We start from the raw sequence: 19394 nt of genomic DNA on the forward strand, positions 1-19394 counted from the left end.
GGAATGGGGTAATTATGCAACAATTCAACTCGAGGTAATATCTCTCGAGAGTTGGAGCCAGATTCAATACATTATTATTAAATGCTGTTGTCCAAAGCTCTATATAAAAGCTGTGGTGCCTGGTGTTTCTCCAACAGACTCGTTCGAACTGCAAGGATCAAACAACAAGTACCAGCTGGCTTATTAAATCATCTATATCAAATGTATAAACCATAATTTGTTTGAAAATGTTTTTACCAATGGCCTTATTGTATATTTGTATGATGTCGATACCTGGTGGTTAATAATTCGATTAGTAACGTGTTTTTAGTGTGGGTAATTCCACGTTCAATGACTCCCAATATGTTTTTTAAAATATTTATAGAGGAGGTAATTAGTAGAAAATGGAAAAAAAACTGTTTCAGTTCCCAAATATAACTATATCAATAAATGTATTAAAAATCATAATGCCATATAATATGAAGTTAATTCTAGATTTTGATCAGCTGGTATTTCTGCGTATTGATCGAATCCTTTCATTAAACGATATCTCATGGGATCGACAAACTACACGATAATTACATTCCAAAGTGTTGCAATATCCCGATGTTGTGGCTCATCTAACACGCACCTGTTGTTCCCAGGAGCTGATCGGGCCCCACAACTGTCTCGCGTCAACACAATCCGTTTTAACTGTCCAAATTAGACTTACCGTATTCGACGTAATAAGCGCCCAGGGCGCTCTCAAAATTAGAAAGAGGGGGCTCTTATTAGAATATTATTTTGGTGAAAAAAAACAGAGTTGAAAGATAAATTTGGTGATTTATGCTCACAGACTGAAATGTTTATGTACGACAGATATATTTTCCCAGAATTTAATTGCCCATAATTAAGGGTGCATATAACACACGAGTGTGTATTATACGCGAATAAATAAGTCTTGTGAACATTGATCAATCGGAAGGGGTGCTTATTGGAAGGGGTTCACTAGCAAATATATCAGCAAATATCGCCGTGGGCGCTTATTAGAGCGGGGGGCTTATTACGTCGAATACGGTAATATCTTTTGACTGGTCTGACGATGTGTATCAAACGTACCTTCAGTGATCACATATTCCAACTATGTGACGGCCGTCTGTTAATAATCGAGTCTGGACCATCTGGAGCATCGATACACGTAATTGGGATACGATGACATGCTTCCACCAAGTCAGCAAGCCTGACCACCCGATCTCGTTGGTCGCCTCTTACGAAAAGCATGGGTTACTGAAGACCTATTGTGACCTGTGTCGAATGGCCCCAGAGAATATCCTGAATAGACTTGTTGTGTTTGCTGGAATACTGCAGAACAGCAAAATGCCGCTGGTTAGGGGCGGGCATGTCGTTGCTGTCTTGCTGCTCTTGGTGCTAGCCTGCGGAATCGGGCAAGAGCATCACTTGGGCTTTTGTCACAAAACGTGGTGACCAGAGATATCGTTACATATCTATCTTCAGAGGTTCGGGGCAATTGTCAACAAGTCATCAAAAGATGACAAATGCCAACATGTATTCGAAGGAACAAATCGTCTGACTGTCACTGTAAGTCCAAATTAATGAGAGAATCTATCTAATCTGTCTGTCCGTATACAAGAATATATTGAGTTATCAAAACTATACCATTAAATTGGGATTCGGAACTTTGTATTTCTCTGTCAGGTACACACCACTAGGAACAGAGTCAAAATCATAATAATGATAAAATTGAAAGGGGTCCCCTTTTATTTCGAAAAAATCTTTATTTCTGTATAAATTACCACCAAAGACAATGAATAGACACACACACACACACACACACACACACACACACACACACACACTTTTAAAAAAAGCTGTATCCGCCCATGCACCTGAACTAGAAATAGAGGAGACCAGTGAGACCGCCTCATCTGTTTCATATTTATATCTGTGCATAAAGATTCAGAGTGACAAAACACTCTCCTCAAGACTGTCTGACAAGAGGGATGACTCCAACTTTCCAAACGTCAACTTTCCCTTGACCTTGACCCTTAGTGTCTACATTTCACCACCTTTTAGCTATGATCGAACATGTTCTTTCAATGCCTAAGGGGCGACCAACGAGATCGGGTGGTCAGGCTCGCTGCCTTGGTTGAGTTCGGCCTTAAACAACAAACACACAAACAAAAACAATGTTACTCTTTATAGAAGCCACTGGTCAAGGCTCGATTATTGCAGACCCTCTTTATGACTAATACACGATCAATACATCTTTAAATTTATATAATTAGCTGTTTAACCAAGCATGCTGTTTTTAAGCCAAATATCGTTTTCTGTTAGTTTTAGTTTTTGTTACTCTGTACAAATAGTGTGTCATGCTATCAATCACTACGTGACTGGCCGAGATTTTAGTATGTACAGGCTTCTGTGACTAGCGGGAATTTTGCTGATCGAAACGTAAAATTATTTACAATATAAAGATTTGCAAGAGAACAACCAGTCTCGATTATCCGACGAGACAGATTCAATTAGATGTAAGGGGCAAATCAGTGATGACACCAGGTGTTCGATTACTTACACGAAAATAACACTCACTTACGTACTTGTAATATCTTAGATAATTGTAGCCTATTTTTGGTAAAGAGTCGGAAAATTGAGTTCTCAAACAACAAACGCATATTTATTAGGAACTATTATGTTAATGAAATAATGTTTTTTTATAGTTGTTTGTGGTTTGTTGAAAGAAGACATCCATCCCTGACGTCATGTCCATCTGTCGGCGTAGAAGCTGTTGCCGAACTTCCTGTTGAACTGCGGAGCGCTGATCCAAGAATTAAATATCCATTTTTCTCCTTTGATGACGTCACATCCGCCATGGAGAGAAAACTCGTCGGCGATGCCGAGCCAACCAGTCTAAGAAAGGAAGCAAAGTGCTTTTAATTTTCTGTACGGTACCTGCACACGAGAAACACATAAGCATTCAGCTGCTAACCCCCCTGTACAGTAACTATACGCGAGGACACGATAAACACGTCAGAGATTGACATGCAACATTCGAAGATCAGGGAGTTTTTTAACACTAGTTCGAGACATACAAAGTTATTTTTCTCCGAAACCGGAGCCGAATAAGTTCATTTAATTTCAGACTTTCCAGCGAATTTTTGAGCCCAATGTGTTTCCAAGCTTTTTTCTGGAACATATATCTACCACTCTCGTCAATCAAAATCCCAGGTGTGTAGAAACGAACCCAGACTGATTCTTATGACAATACCGATAGCGTATAGTAGTGTTAAACAACATATTGGGCTATACATGTAATATTGTTCGGGGTTTTATCCCATCCCAAATAGAATTCCTCTAAAAAATCCAGAGCTTCAAATTCGGAACAAGGGAACACATTCCCTATAACACTTTAAGTGGATGCCGTTCCCTTCTCCCCCCTACCTCAGGGTCCCGGATGTTGTTGTACCACATGACTGCCTTCCCCTTCTTCGGCCGCACCAACAACGCCGACTTTTGGCAATATCGACTCAGGTCAATATCCTCTTCCTGTAGTGGAGAAAGAAGGGTGTGTAATTCTGGTCACCGCTCTGGTAGTGAGTGAGTGAGTTGGGTTTAACGCCGCTTTTAACATTATTCCAGTTATATCACGGCGTGTCAGCTTAATGTGGGAGGAAAGCCCGAAGTGATACAGGTCTCAGACGTTTACCACTTCGGTGAAACCCACGAGCACGGGTATGGTGCATAATCGGGGCGAACCGGGATTCGAACCCACAATCATAGGTTTCTGGCGTGCCCCAGGGACGCAACTCTGCACAGAGAATCGCGGTGCCTTAGACGACTGGACCATCGCTCTGGTAGTGAGACCAACAGAGGGAGGAGACTCAGACAATCTAGATTGGTTGAAGTCGTTTCGACACCAATTTGTTTGTCTACTGTCATATTTTATTATGTATATCAATTTAACAGTAAAGTATTATACATGTACTAATTACACTGATACAATGTCACGTATTACATATTACATCATCGATGATCCAGTGTGTGTTATAACTCAACTCAATACTATTAAAGCTTCTCTGAGTACGATCTAAATGACTTGACGCTACAATTGGCCATCCTTTCAAAATTACAATCTGGGTTGAGATACCCAGTACAAAGTTAGCGATAGGAGAGATGGAGAAGATGACGTCATTTCCGGTACCACCTTCATTGGTTAATTGGTCCAGGGCACGTAAATAGCGCTTATTACAACGTCTTGACCTGGGCCCACTTGCACAGAGATCTTAGCGCTAAGATGATCGTAACTCCCATACTTGAACATAGGTTTACGGTAGTCTTAGCGCTAAGATCGCTTTGTGCAAGTGGGCCCAAGATCCGTTCCTCCACGCGATCTTAGAGCTACGATGATGGTAAGCCTAAGTTAAAGTATGGGACTTTCGATCGCCTTAGCGCTAAAACCTCTTTGAGGAACGGGGCCCTGGGCAGGAAATGGATGTCAGCGAATGGACGACAAAGGCGGATCCGCCATTTTGAAAAGGGAGGGGTCCAATATATCAACATCACACACCTATCGCCTATGGACCATTGTCTCCTCTTAATAATTGTCAGGTACAACGATCCCTATACATGACGTTGTTCAGTCTGGCGTTTGGGAAACAAAGCCCTCAAACTCACCTTGAGCTCAGTGGTTGAACGGTCGGCTAAAGGAAACGCTGTCTCCCCTCCCTTCTCGACATCATTCAGGTACACCATCACTGTTATATACCTGTTGACGAGCGAGAGATTGAGTGAATATTGTTTTACGCCGCTTTTAGCAATCTTCCATCAATACCATGGCGGAGCCACCAGAAATGGCCTCTCACACTCCGCCCTTGTGGGAAATCAAACATTTTAACCACTAGCTTATCCCACCACCCAAACCTATTGACGAAACGGAGAGAGCAACATTTCACATAAGAACAGACACTTATTTAATTCAAATCAGCAAAAATTCAACGATTTCATTAAATTCCTTGAATAGTTTCAATTGATTTCTATATGATTTTTTTGCATTGATAATGACATATTACTTCTCTTCCAAAACATTTGTTTGTAAAAATAGTGTACTAAATTGTTTATTCAAATGGTGTGTAACAGCTTTAAAAAATGTTGATGTAATAGTACAGTCGAGGGAGGCAGCAGTTCCCTGTGACACTGGTTACTATGTGTATCAGAGTAAGGTATATCACACGTAGGTAGGGTATATGGTGTAGGTATATCACACGTAGGTAAGGTATATGGTGTAGGTATATCACACGTAGGTAAGGTATATGGTGTAGGTATAGCACACGTAGGTAAGGTATATGGTGTAGGTATATCACACGTAGGTAAGGTATATGGTGTAGGTATATCACACGTAGGTAAGGTATATGGTGTAGGTATATCACACGTAGGTAAGGTATATGGTGTAGGTATATCACACGTAGGTAAGGTATATGGTGTAGGTATATCACAAGTAGGTAAGGTATATGGTGTAGGTATATCACACGTAGGTAAGGTATATGGTGTAGGTATATCACACGTAGGTAAGGTATATGGTGTAGGTATATCACACGTAGGTAAGGTATATGGTGTAAGTATATCACACGTAGGTAAGGTATATGGTGTAGGTATATCACACGTAGGAAAGGTATATGGTGTAGGTATATCACACGTTGGACGCCAATGTGTATCACATTATAAGACTTCGAATTATTAAATTCAAACAGTCAATACCAGGGAATAACCAGTCTCGATTATCTGCCCAAACAGATTCCATGGGGCTTAAAAGGCAAAATAGCGGTGAAAATATATGAATGGATCACCGGAAATCATTGATGACACCAGGTGTTCAGGAAAAGGGTGAACACACCCTGGCCAAGCGGCAGTATCCACCATTCACACAACTTGCACAAAACGTAAGTGATCTTTGTTGCCCAACGTCAACTGGAAACCGAAGAACGCCGTGATACTGAATCTGGACCAGACAATCCAGTGACACACCATGCCAACTCTGAACCACCTGTGTAACTAGCAGAGCAGATGAAAATATCACTTACCTTGACATTTTTTTTCACGTTAGTTAATTGACTGATCCAAATTTCATGCCAAACTTTATTACCTATTTCTACACCGCCGCTGCGCATCCCATATAGAAGTTAATCAACCATGCCATCTTGCCATCAGGGACATGAATATATTGGTGGGTTACACTTGAAACAGTGATTTAAACATAACTTGTAATATTACAATAATGATTATTTATCTCTGAAGACTACGACAATTTATCAATAATGAGGTCAAGGGCTTGGTGATCTTGGGAATGATGTTTTCTGAACGCTTCTTTATGACTGTAAATGGTATATGACCATAGAGGTGTAGGAAGCTAATTCACCATGACGTAATGAACTAAATCCAATTGTATTTCTTCAGTGATATAAAACAACATAATGCTTCATTCAAATTCATTCAAATACGTTGATGATACTTACGCGTAGACGATACTTACTTCTACGTAGATGATACTTACATCTACGTAGATCATACTTACATCTACGTAGATCATACTTACATCTACATAGATCATACTTACATCTATTTAGATGATATTTTCATCTACGTAGATGATACTACAAACATCTACGTATAAGATATACTCTTCAAACAAAGAAACGCAAAAGTAGTAAAATCGTAAATATCTGACAGAATGTTGCCGACATCCATACAAAATGAATGCCAAGAATGAATTGGTGATTTCTGCATGGATTTGATTTGATTTGAGTGGAAAGAATGAGGTACTCTAGACATTTTGTGAAATGATGGGAAAATCGCAAAAACACAACCACGTTTATCCTGGTGCTGAAAAAACATTGGGTTTTCATTTGTATGCCTTCAAAATCTTACAGCAAGTCAACAGCGAAAACATGCCACGACTGACTGAAGCCCAACGCAAGAACGCCATCGGCAGACTGCAAACAAGAGAATAATCTTAACCTGTAGCCAGGTTTTTCGACGTAGCACCAAGCAGCGTTACAAGACTGTGGACACATGGGACAATACGTGACCTTCCCAGATCCGGTCGACAACGTTTCACTACTAGAGCACAGGACAGATTCATACGGCTACGTCACTTAAGTCAAAAAGCCTCCACGGCCACTTCAACAACTACGGCAATATCAGGATTCCGTAGGATAAAAGCCCAGACAGTGAGGAACCGTTTACACACTGAAGGTATTTGCGCTAGACGACCAGTTCGAGTTGTCATGTTGACGGACCTGCCTCGTCGGCTGCGACGTCAATGGTGTCAAGGTCACAGAGTATGACCACAACTGCGATGGAGACATGTTTGGTGTAATGACGTGTCACGTGCGGGTGGTAGACGTCGTCTTTACAGGCGAACAGCGAACGCGAAATGAAACTGCAAACCGAAAGTTGACAGATTTACTGGTGGTAGTGTGATGATGTGGGCTGTCACCTCCTGCACTGGTGGAACCGACTTGGTGCAAGTTCAAGGGCATTTAACGGCCCAACGTTACATGGATGATATTCTTCGGCCACACGTCCTTCCCATTATGCAACAAGCGAACGTCATTTTCCAACAAGACAACGCCCGACCTCACACGGCAAGACTGACAACACTTTTTTTTCAAGAATCACAACATCCAGGCCCTGCCGTGGCCCTCAAGGTCTCCAGATTTAAACACAATCAAACTTTTATGGGATGCACTGGATCAACGACTGCGGACACGTCAGCAACAACCACAGAACCTCCGACAGTTGACACAAGCACTGCAGGGTGAACATTCCCCAGGCCACAATTCGGGATCGACGATGCAAGTAAGTATTGGACTCAAATGGTGGCCACACAAGATATTGAGAACTCATTACCTTAAATTTGAAAATCTACGGTTCCATGTGAAAGTATACACTTGAAAATCCCAATTTTACTCTGTTCGAATAACCATTTCTTGTTTGTTTTATTGTTAACAACCATCACAACATGGGTGTACGAGTTCCTTTACCAGGCATTTTATATCAGTCAGGCAAAGGCACGTATCGAGTAGATCTAATCGTGTATGAGAATATTGTATTTGAGTGAGTGAGTGAGTATGGTTTAACGACGCTTTAAACAGTATTCCAGTTATATCACGGCGTCAGCTTAATGTGGGAGGAAAGCCCGAAGTGATGCAGGTCTTAGGCGTTTACCACTTTGGTTAAACTTATGAGCACGGGTATGATGTTGACAAACCTAGAAACATAATTTGAGGTAGCGGGATTTGAACCCACAATCATAGGTTTCTGGCGTACAAGTTCAAGTAACGCAACCCTGCACAGCGAATTGCGGCGCCTTTGACCACAGAGACATCCTAGGCCCCCGATATAACGTCGGAATATCTGAAGGCTGCGTTATAAAAACATCAGCTCACATATTCACCCACTCTCTGTACTACATCTTGTGGACCCGTGAAGATTCCGGGGTAGAATAGGTCTTCAGCAACCCACGCATGCCATCAAAGGTGACTATGCCTGTTGTTAGAGGCGACTAAAGGGATCGGGTGGTCAGGCTCGCTGACTCGGTTGATGCATGTCATCGATCCCAATTGCGTGGATCGATGCTCATGATATTAATCACTGGATTGTCTGGTCCAGACTCGATTATTTACAGACCGTCGTCATACAGCTGGAATATTGCTGAGTGCGGCGTTAAACGACAAACCAACCAACCAACCAACATATTGTGATAGGAGGTTTGAAACCATTACCTACACAGGATGCAGGAGGTTTCGGTGTGTGGAGGGCTTGACTGATAGCAGCAAGGTTTCTGCATCAGTGTTTCCCGCGAGGATAAGGAGCTGTCGTAGTGAGAGTGGTAATGGCCGCCAACACCATATCTACCAAACTGAAACAAAGAATGGGGGCGTTAATCAACAAATGTAACCGATATAAGGTCGTGAAACGTTAAAACACGTGTCTCGATATCATGTTAATCATTTAACTTTCCCTACTCATAAGGAACTGCATTTGTTGTGATCGTAAGTAGCAGCAAATGACTGAAAAGCTCGTAAAACATTGAGGCCCAGATTGTAACAGGACGTGTGTTCAGAGTTACCTCCCTTGGTTTTTGACAAACAATCAAGCTTGAGAGTTGGAGAAGTTTCGTTATTTGATTTGACGCGTAGGTAATTCGAGGCATTTAACGACCAGATTGGTGCTATGTACGCATGGGCGCATACAGCTTTTTTTAAAAGGGGGGTGGTGGTGGAGGGTGGTGGTGCACAATTGAGATCTATTTATTGTCTTTGGTGGTTATTTATACAGAAACAAGGATTCTGAAGTTTTGTAATTCTAATGAGAGTTAACTTCATCTTCGACTATGTAGCCAATGTTTTATGTTACCAACCTGATACCATTCGCTTTCTTCAATCAGGTCCATTGGGAGCTCCGTCAATAACGATATTCTGAAAGGCGAGCAGGAATATCGCCTTTATTATTAATTCAGTTATTTGGTGACTAAATGCATTTATAGAATTGGAAGTAACCTTAATGAATGTGTGGATGCTGTTGAACACTCAAGCTCATATATATATGGAGTTTAAGTCAATGAAAGTGTTGATAGTGCATCAGGAACGATCCATTGAGACGAGATGGTACGAACGTCACCCTAGTAACATGGTATAGTCACTTCCGGTCTAACTACATCACTTCCGGTTTTTGGAAAACACATGACCAATGCAGAACAACTTTGGTCGTATGCTTCTAGCTGTGTACCTTTAAAACAAAGTAAGAATTTATATCAGGTTGCAGACATCACTTCCGGTTTATAGAAATATGTTTCAACGAAGGAAACTTCTGTCCTATGTCTCGAGTGAGTGAGTTTGATTTTACGCCGCTTTAAGCAATATTCCAGCAATATCACTCACTCACTAAACCAAAAAACAAAGTCATACCTTCGTTGAATGTTAAGTAATAAATTGTCCATGTCAGGTCGGAGGAAGGTGGTCTGTGATATCCGTGTCCGGTCGCCGGTTTGTTTAGTGATGCTCCCTTCCTGACCGATCATCTGAGCGACTGTGAGGCCATTGGCGGTGGCAAGGTCGATCAGTTTGTCAGTTTCGTCTGACGTAAGGAAGTCGGGGATCTCTGAATAAGAGTGAGTGAGTGAATGCTATTTACGTCTCATTATGTGTTAATCCAGGTGACTGAATGCAATGATCCACGCCTTCGAGATAGAGTCAGTTCGTTCCTCTTTTGTCGGCTCTTTTTTCCGCGGAATAGCCACAAGTGAAACATTGATTGGCTGAGGTCAATTTGCTTGCCGAAGCAGTTTAACATTTGTTTTATTGTTTGTTTGTTGTTTAGTTCCATATATATGACGGCGGCCTGTAAATAATCGAGTCTGGGCCAGGCAATCTGGTCTGACAGGCATCAACCAAGTGTAAATATCCGAAGGGGTTTGCCGTTTACTCATTAACCCGTGGGGAGTCCGAGTTAGGATAGGTCCCCAGCAAACTATGCTGGTGGTACGACGCGACTTAATGGATCGGACCAGGCTCCAGGCTCCAATGCGTAGACCGTGGCTAAGTGTAGTCAGATGTTTACACAGCGCCAAAACGAAACAAGGTAACAATTCATACATATTTCGCCTAAACCCAACTATTTTTATTTGTGGAAAAGGTTTCAAGCCGCAGAGGTCTACAAGCACAGATATGGCTTCTGATCCCGCTTGGCTAGGCCTAGTGCCCTCGCAAAATTGTTTCGAAATTCATATCTCCAAAGTCGCCCAAACGTATAAAATGCCTTAGTTACGTCGCAGTTCGACACTGACTTTCAGTATAAAAGACTGTTTTTTTTAATAATTTTATCAATTATCCCTGTAGTTTATCCAGATTCACGATGGTTAATTCTGACTCGGTCGCCGAATGAAAAGGGCGATGCCATGTTTGTTTCTAAACACTGAAAGTAGTCCCTACTTGACCTTTGATATTTGCATCTCTATCTGCATATGACCCCAACGGATATCGTTTTTATCCGTTGACTTTATCCTGCCGAGAAACCTACCCATTATATGATAAATTCGTTGTCCACCAGTGCCTTGAGTGACATGAGTTGATGTAGCCTCCATGTTAGTTTCTGTCTATGTTCTATGTTCTACGTTCTATGTTCTATAAACTAACATACATACATCAACCCATACAAATCATTCCTGCCATCGCATTCTTACCAAACACAGGCGGGTTTCTAGCCATAGTTATTCTCCGATGTGATTGACAGGAAGTCAGATTCAATTCTGTGACGTCACCAACCTGGAACATAAAGATGCATGTAATGTATTTCACATGACCTGGCATTTCCTATGATTATGGAATGTTTTTGTCGCTTAACAATATGGTTGACATATATTTGGTGATACTTTGCCAGTGTTTCTATTGACGGCTGTTTGTCAGCAACATACTCCTCGACCCGTGAAGATCCGGGTTAGAATAGGTCTTCAGCAACCCGTGCTTGTCTCCCCCATGAAGATCCGGGTTAAAAATTGATCTTCAGCAACAGAAGCTCTTCCCCTAAGAGGCAGGGGGCACGGGGGGCCCAGTCGTCTAAGGCGCCGCGATTCGCTGTGCAGAGTTGCGTCCCTTGGGCACGCCAGAAACCTATGATTGTGGGTTCGAATCTCCAGTTCGCCCCGATTATGTTTCTAGGTTTGTCAGCGCCATACCTCTGCTCGTGGGTTTCACCGAAGTGGTAAATGTCTGAGACGCCGCGATATCACTGGAATATTGTTACAGGCGGCGTTAAAACCAACTCACTCACTCACCGTAAGAGGCGACTATGCTTGTCGTAGAGGGCGACTAACGGGATCGGATGGTCAGGCTCGCTGACTTGGTTGATTCATGTCATCGCATCGCTGTTGCGTGGACCGATGATGTCAATCACTGGATTGTCTGGTCCAAACTTGATAATTTACAGACCGCCATCATATACCTTGAATATTGCCGAGTGCGGCGTTAAACAACAAACAAACAAACAAATATACATCTCCCCGGCAAGTAAATATCAATAGCCTAACTAATACCAGTGATGCATTTTTATAATAAACCATCGCATGCTAGGTTATAAATTGTCTCCTCTTTCAGTAAATTTCAATAGCCGCCATTTTACTTCTACCATGTAAAGGTAACACATTTCATGTAAGGATTCATTTCTGTTGGAATGTTGCATGATGGTCTATCCTGTTTATGTATCAGAAGGTTTACTTTGACATCCATACATATATTTGTTTTTTATATACGTTTCGTAATATATATTAATTCGTAATAACCGTAGTTATAAGCATATAAATGCCAATCAATATTCTGGACAAAAAGTATGTGCAAAATAATTAAAAGGTCTTAATGTTCCCAAAGTTACAACTACCACGACAACAAATTTGAAATTAATTAAGTCTGTGTCCGCTTACGTTAATCATATCGATTCAAGCATACACACACACACACACACACACGCACACGCACACGCACACACACATATATAGTAGACAATGACATGGTTCAGCTCAGACTCGACGGTGGAGGGGTAGTCGAGTGATTAAAGCGTACACTCGTCTCGCCAAAGGCCTGGGTTCGATTCTCCTCATGGGTACTATGTGTGAAGCAGGCCCATTGCTGTTCCCCTCCACGATATTGCTGGAATATTGCTCAAAGCGGGGGCAAAACATTCTCGCTCATTTTCATCTTTTTTACAAAACAAAAATGGCGTGTTCTGTCAATAATATCGGGTGTGTTTTTATCACTGAGTCTAAATATAATACCCATCTGACACAATCATTTCGAAATATGAGGATTTGTAATAAATCAGATAATAAGCGTCGAGAATATGTATGCATATATATTGAATTTGAAATTGCGAAATTTGTGGAAATACCAGGGAGAGGGCATTCTAAGTTGGAAGAACTTGTCCCCCAATCCCGTTCACTCCTTGTGAATAAATATGTTTAAATCATAAGCGCCGACCAAGTCAGTTTGTCACGTACCATCAAACATGGGTGTATACTTTCTTTGGTCTGGCAATAGATAATAAGTGAGGTAGTAAGGGTGAAATGCGGTTTAAAGTCGCGTTAAAAATCATTGCACTTATATAGCAACGTGCATGCACGTGTGTGTGCGCGTGTGCTTATTCTAGTCCGGACTAATGCTGATGTTATAGTGCCAGCCCACTGAGATACCATGCTGCAGTGTAACATGAATACAGACACAGTATACTGACTCATAGCCAACCAGTCCTTGTTTTTGCCCCTTAATGCAGACAGGGTACCAAAAAGTACCATCTTTTAACGTATCTTGGTATGACGCGACCGGGGATCGAACCCCCGACCTTCGGTTCTCCGGGAGGACGCTTTACCACTAGACCACGGAGGTGGTACTTAGTAAGGACACAGATCCACACATAAAATGGAATTACTGTGTTGGGTGTAAAGAGTGGAATTTAAAGTAGTTTTGGGAAAACGTGTCCAAATCGGCGTGAGACGGTTACCTGTCCGGATCGGTAACGTGTGCTGGTTCGACACAACGTCATCATTGACAACATACGCGACACCACCGGCACCAACGTCCCCATTGTTTGTATTCGATGGGAAGGCAAGCCAATTTAATAAGCACTGTCAATACGCTACACCGTCGAAACATAGTGACCTCGAGTATATGACATTCAATCTCAATTACAAGTATATGTGACAACAACACGGACATTGATCCCTGCAGGGAAACAGCCATAAAGTGACGTTGTAAATTGTGATTAGTGACAAACAGACATTTTCTGTGTGTAATTATGGAAATCATCAACTAATAGATTGATATAAATCATAACATTTGAATTTACTGACAAAAAGTAAGAAGAAGAAGTTTATTCATGAATGAAGGCCATTTACAGGAATAATATATACAATGCACATGCACATAATTTCTTACAACAAACGTTCATCTTTTTTTACATTTGTATTTACATAAGTAAATGTCTTTTTAAATATATGGACAGGTATTTAATAACGCAATCATTTCTGGTAGATAGAAGACTGATAAATTTTGGGAAGATGGTTGCACATGGTAACATTTTGAAGTTAAATTTGCTAGGAGTGCCAAATATATTCATCCATGCTCACAATGATTAAGCAAACACATGGTAGACAATGAAACTGTTCAGCCAAACCAAACCTTCAAAAATCGAAATACCAGCAACTTGAGATTTCTCCAATCAAATTAGCTTCATATTGAGGTATTGAATACTGAATAAAACGGCCAAATGAGGTGTCGGGGGGCGCAATGCCACACGCCAATGGAACAGCTAGCGACGAATGAGTAAACCAATCTACCAAGGTGCAATGGCAACTAGGTGAATAGAGATGAGTTTCTGCAAAGTTTCACTTTCTTTGTATACCTTTTCAATCACATATTTTCAGTTTTAGTGAGGGCTGGTTGGTGTATGTGTATTGTTCTTCAGCCATGTAGGCGTTTTCTGATGTGTTGTTCTAGATAGTTAGCAACATAATATTGCGTTAAACATCAACCAAACGAGCAAAAATGAAAGAAACCTTTCACACACACACACACACACACACACACACACACACACACACACACACACACACACACACACACACACACACAGAGGATTCGAACCCTCAATCATAGGTTTCTGGCCTACTCAAGGGACGCAACTCTGCACAGCGAATCGCGACACCTCAGACGATAGGGCAACCCGTTTCCCCTACACCGATTGATAGGGCGATGGGGTAGCCTAGTGGGTAAAGCGTTCGCTCGTCAGGTCGATTTTTTACATGGGTACAACCCTTGAAGCCCTTTTCTCCGACTTCTCCCTTACGCACAAAAGCAGCTTACCTGTCCAGGATCAAAGCGCGGAAGAATATAATCCCTTGGTTTCAAAGTCGCGCACGTGGCAGTGGCGTTGAGGACGTCGACGTCGGGTACTTCTAAACCGCTGTGGAGACAGTAACGCGTGCTGGTTTGACACAACATCTTCGTTGGCAACACACACATCACCACCAGCAACAACGTCGTCATGCCGAGTACCAGATGCAGTGGAAGTAAATATAACAAACCTGCGTTAAGAGAAAATAACCAAAGATACAAAATTCAACAAAAATCAATCGCTCAATGTCAGTGGACGTCAGATGTGGTCGGGCTGACTCTGAACAATGACGTTGAACTACAATTCCTGAAGTTGAGATATGGACACACATATAACACGGACACACACACTCACACACACACATATATATATATATATATATATATATATATATATATATATATATATATATATATATATATATATATATATAAATATATATATATATATCCCGGTTAGACCGATACATTTGTGTCCATTTAACACCGGCAGATGAAATTAAACAGTTTTATATATACACAGATGACAGTAATGTCTTATGTCGGTGTGTTAAATGTTCACAAATGTATGAGCTTCTCTCCTGTTATTGCCATTGTTCCCCCGTTATGTTGTTATAGTTCTACATTAGTCCCATCCTGTGTAAACATGTCTGTCTGAATATTTATAAAAATAAAATTAAAGCGACAAACCCCTTTCCACACTCATAAGAAATATCTGCCAATAGAAGAGTCGATTGTACCATTCCGACTATATCATGAGCATGTGTTTTTGAATCACTATCAAATAGTGATGACACCAGGTGTTCGCGAAAAGGTGAATATGGTTTTACGACGCTTTTAGCAATATTCCAGCAATATCACGGCGGGGGACACCAGAAATGGGCTTCACACATTGTACCCATGCTTTGAATCGAACCCGGGTCTTCGGCGAGACGAGAGAACGCTTTAACCTCTAGGCTACCCGACCGCCCCCGCGAAAAGGTGAGCGTATCCTGCCCCACTGCTGGCACCCGTCACAAACACATGCAATGGCAAGTCAATTGTTCACCTTAAAAAAAACGTGAAAAACAAGTGAAAACAGGGAAATGCATCGGACATCATTTTTGTCACTGATGCGTCACATTTGGAAATGTCCTCCACATGTCCATTATAAACCATTTTGAATGCTTTACTGAGGCCTTGAACGTTGTAACCTTTATATTACAGTTTCTGAGCATGAGTCGTATGACGCTTTTTGAAATCTTGGTAGAAAGAGCATGCTCGATTGTACCTCAAAAGTTGACACCAAGGGCTGGAGCAGGGGGAATATCGCTCGACATAAAGGGAAAGTGGACTATTGGCAATTTGAAGTCATCCTTCTTGTCATACAGTTTCTTGGAGAGTGATTTGTCAATCTAAATCTTTATGCATAGATCTAAATTTGACAGAGAAGAGGCGGTCTCACTGGTCGCATTTATGTCTAGTTGGGTAAATCAGTGGAAGGGAATTGGCTATTTGATGAATTTGAACGAAACCCAGCTAACACTAATGGTTAGACTAAATCTTCCCAGTAACCTATGCTGGTCACAAGAGCGACGACGTGGATCGGGTGGTCAGGCTCAGTGACTTGGTGGATTGTATGGCATCGTACCATTTATATAGATCGATGCGCTAATGTCAATCAATTATTTTACTAACCACCGTCATATAGCTGGAAGGTTGCCGAGTGCGGCGTTCAACAACAAACAACCATTTGAGAAACGGGCTAGGAACATCCCAAAGACGTTGTTACATTGTGTGAGTTACGTAACTGTGCGGAATCCTTGAAATATTTACGCTACTATTTTCAGACGATATGACACCAATAGATAGTACAGTAATCGGTCTTAAGAAGACTTAACAAATTTGCTTTGTATTATCATTAATGGCATCTCAAGGTCAACGTTGATAAAAAATAAGGTCATTTTGCTTTCGCAAAAGCTGGCAGGCTAAGAAAACAGAGAAATAATATAAAAAAAAACTTACAAATATCATCTTGCCCACTTTTCAAATAGCGGGTCATGTTACGTAACCAGGAAATATTTTCGGAGCAAGCGCTTAAAGTTATGAATATTGTTAGATCCTTCCAAGCAAACTTCAAAATTTTCCCACCCGTGTTTTACTGCAAATATTTTATATTATAATACTTCCAGTAGTACTAAGCTGCAGAAGTCTGTGGATTTTATCCATCCTCCGACGCTACACGTGTTTATGATAACTTTTTTGTAAATATATACTTCATCTTGGCAGAACTACACTTTGTTTGGTTGCAAGGGTGAACTAGGTTGGTGCTCTCTTTGAGTCAGTGTATATATTTCACCAGGTGTAGGAGTATTAAATGTACAAATAAATAGAGTCCAGATATTCGTACTAGTCAAAACTCCAACCCAGTTTAGCAGAACGATGTTCCGATTGTTGGGCAATGCGTGTTTTCGGCTGTAAATGCTTAACCAAGATGTTGGCTGTAAACAGACATTTTTGTATAGATTTCAAGAAAGACTTGTAGCACAGTTGCAAGAATGGCTTGAAAATATTAAACTTTTCCCTAAACTTGAATTGTAAAATTAATTAAGTTTGAAAATTGTTTTGAAGTGTATTTATCTGCAGTGACTATACTTGCGTGCAGAATAGCATTAGCTTAATTGCGATGTTCTGGCCATGTTCTTATGATTGAAAAGGGCAGAAAGTTTAATGTACGAATGTACGAAATGCGCGTCTTTGTCCATTATGTGTAAAACCAGGACTTGAAGCATCATTTTTGTCTCGTAGGTTCATCTCATAATGACTTGAGATATAACATTCTGCCAGCGTATTTCTGTAAGTGTCCACCTCTATCTGAATTCCAACAGTTGCTTTCGTCACTCAGTATATTTGTCATATAATGTTCAGCCAAATATGTTTTCATTGGTTTGAAAAAATCGTTGTAAACTCTTGTTTCAAGATGTCTCTGTGCAGTTGTACGGCACTCCACACGTTGAGTGAGTATGGTTTTACGACGCTTTTAGAATATTGCAGCAATATCACGGCGGGGGACACAAGAAATGGGCTTCACACATTGTACTCATGTCGGGAATCGAACCCGGGTCTTCGGCGTGACGAGCGAACGCTTTAACCACTAGGCTACCCGACCGCCCCTCCACACGTTGAATGGTATTATGTCATTGTACTGTGTAATGGGCCGGTGGCCTCTTTACTGAAATATACTCATTCAGTTGTGCGTCGGTAGGGCAGCACAAGCTTAGTGCCCTTTTATCGAGCATCTGATGCCACTTATGAGCAGTGATCCATTTATAGACTTGTCATCCCTATTTTGCCTTTTACTCCAAAAGAAGTCCGTTTCGACAGACAACTGAAACTGTTTATGGTCTGGGCCCACTTGCACAAAGCGACCTTAGCGCTAAGATGATCGTAATATAGACTTACGATAGTCCAAGCGCTAAGATCGCTTTGTGCAAGTGGGCCCATGTGTTGTTGACGTTTTATATTTACAAACAATAACGAATTCGTAATCCATAAAAGAGTCATATCTCGATGTTTGTCCAGCTTCTTAGGACTTGAAATATAATACAGTGGTCAGTAAGAATAGATAGGTAAATCTGTATTCCTTGATCTATTTATTTAAGAAATAAACGGCGAGTGGTCGTTGTTTATCGTACAATAAAACACTGCCGGGAGATAAAACCATGAGGGGCGCAGCAGAGTGGTTTATTCTCCCTAAAGTGTTTTATTGTACGATAAACAACGACCAGGAGTCGTGTTTTTATTATGTGAGATATCAACATTATGTACACCCTCTTTAAGGATGATGATTGACTCCCTCAATAGAATCCGACCTCGAGAATGTCGCACAAGTCCATCTCATGCACAAGTGGATATTTCCCGCATATTCTCAAAATCCTAATGTCGATTACCTGTACCTTTTCTCCCAATTCCGATTGTAAGATCTTTCCGGCTTTTGGATGCGATCGTTCGGCTATCGCGTTTATCTGCGTTTCCCAGCTACTTATATGGGGAACAGCTTACTAGACAGTCCCCTTTTAAAAATAACGTCTTTCAATTGGGATGTCATCACGTTGCGAGCGCATGTTCGAATCTCCAGAAATGATGTCATGGTAGAACAATGTTTTATCGTGAAATATCCCACACTTCTTCCTTCATTGTTCTTTGAGATTTATCGCGTAGCTGTCTTATATTTAAGCATATGACAAATTCACGCATGTGCCTCAACATGACAAATACTAGTAACAAAATACGAATTTAAAAATTGATATTACGATAAGCTTCCTTCTTAGCAATTTGCTAAAAACAAATATCATAATAAAATGCCGCATGTTCAACACATACCCTTGCAGAACACCTCTCCCTTGAGTTCTACACGTCTAAAACAAAACAAGTTTTACAACGATTTGATTGAGATCTCTTACTTACTGCTATATCCTTGTGAAATCAAAGCCAAACGCTGGA

At 41.1% G+C, this 19394-nt stretch overlaps 1 protein-coding gene across 1 annotated transcript; it reads right to left on the reverse strand.

The window, feature by feature from the left end:
• Positions 1 to 2723: 2723 nt before the first annotated feature.
• On the reverse strand, positions 2724 to 19394 carry LOC139452552 (transmembrane prolyl 4-hydroxylase-like). The gene is made up of 9 exons (XM_071234073.1): positions 19359 to 19394; positions 14883 to 15103; positions 11216 to 11297; positions 9942 to 10134; positions 9395 to 9452; positions 8757 to 8893; positions 4651 to 4741; positions 3418 to 3522; positions 2724 to 2886 (listed from the first exon to the last, which is right to left on the reverse strand). Exons 2-9 carry the CDS (start codon positions 15063 to 15065, stop codon positions 2737 to 2739), a joined length of 999 nt encoding a protein of 332 aa, XP_071090174.1. The 5' UTR covers positions 15066 to 15103; positions 19359 to 19394; the 3' UTR covers positions 2724 to 2736.

The sequence above is a fragment of the Haliotis cracherodii genome, unplaced genomic scaffold (assembly GCF_022045235.1).
Source record: "Haliotis cracherodii isolate W230 unplaced genomic scaffold, xgHalCrac1.p SCAF_10, whole genome shotgun sequence".
Lineage (NCBI taxonomy): Eukaryota > Metazoa > Mollusca > Gastropoda > Lepetellida > Haliotidae > Haliotis > Haliotis cracherodii.

What these genes read in the sequence shown, in the direction of transcription:
- LOC139452552 (XM_071234073.1), bottom strand. Translation starts at nt 15,065, where the DNA reads ATGACGACGTTGTTGCTGGTGGTGATGTGTGTGTTGCCAACGAAGATG. An exon ending in CGCGCTTTGATCCTGGACAG is followed by an intron (nt 11,298 to 14,882) that starts GTAAGCTGCTTT and finishes TTTATGTTCCAG; the next exon opens with GTTGGTGACGTCACAGAATT. An exon ending in GTTCAACCACTGAGCTCAAG is followed by an intron (nt 3,523 to 4,650) that starts GTGAGTTTGAGG and finishes TCTCCACTACAG; the next exon opens with GAAGAGGATATTGACCTGAG.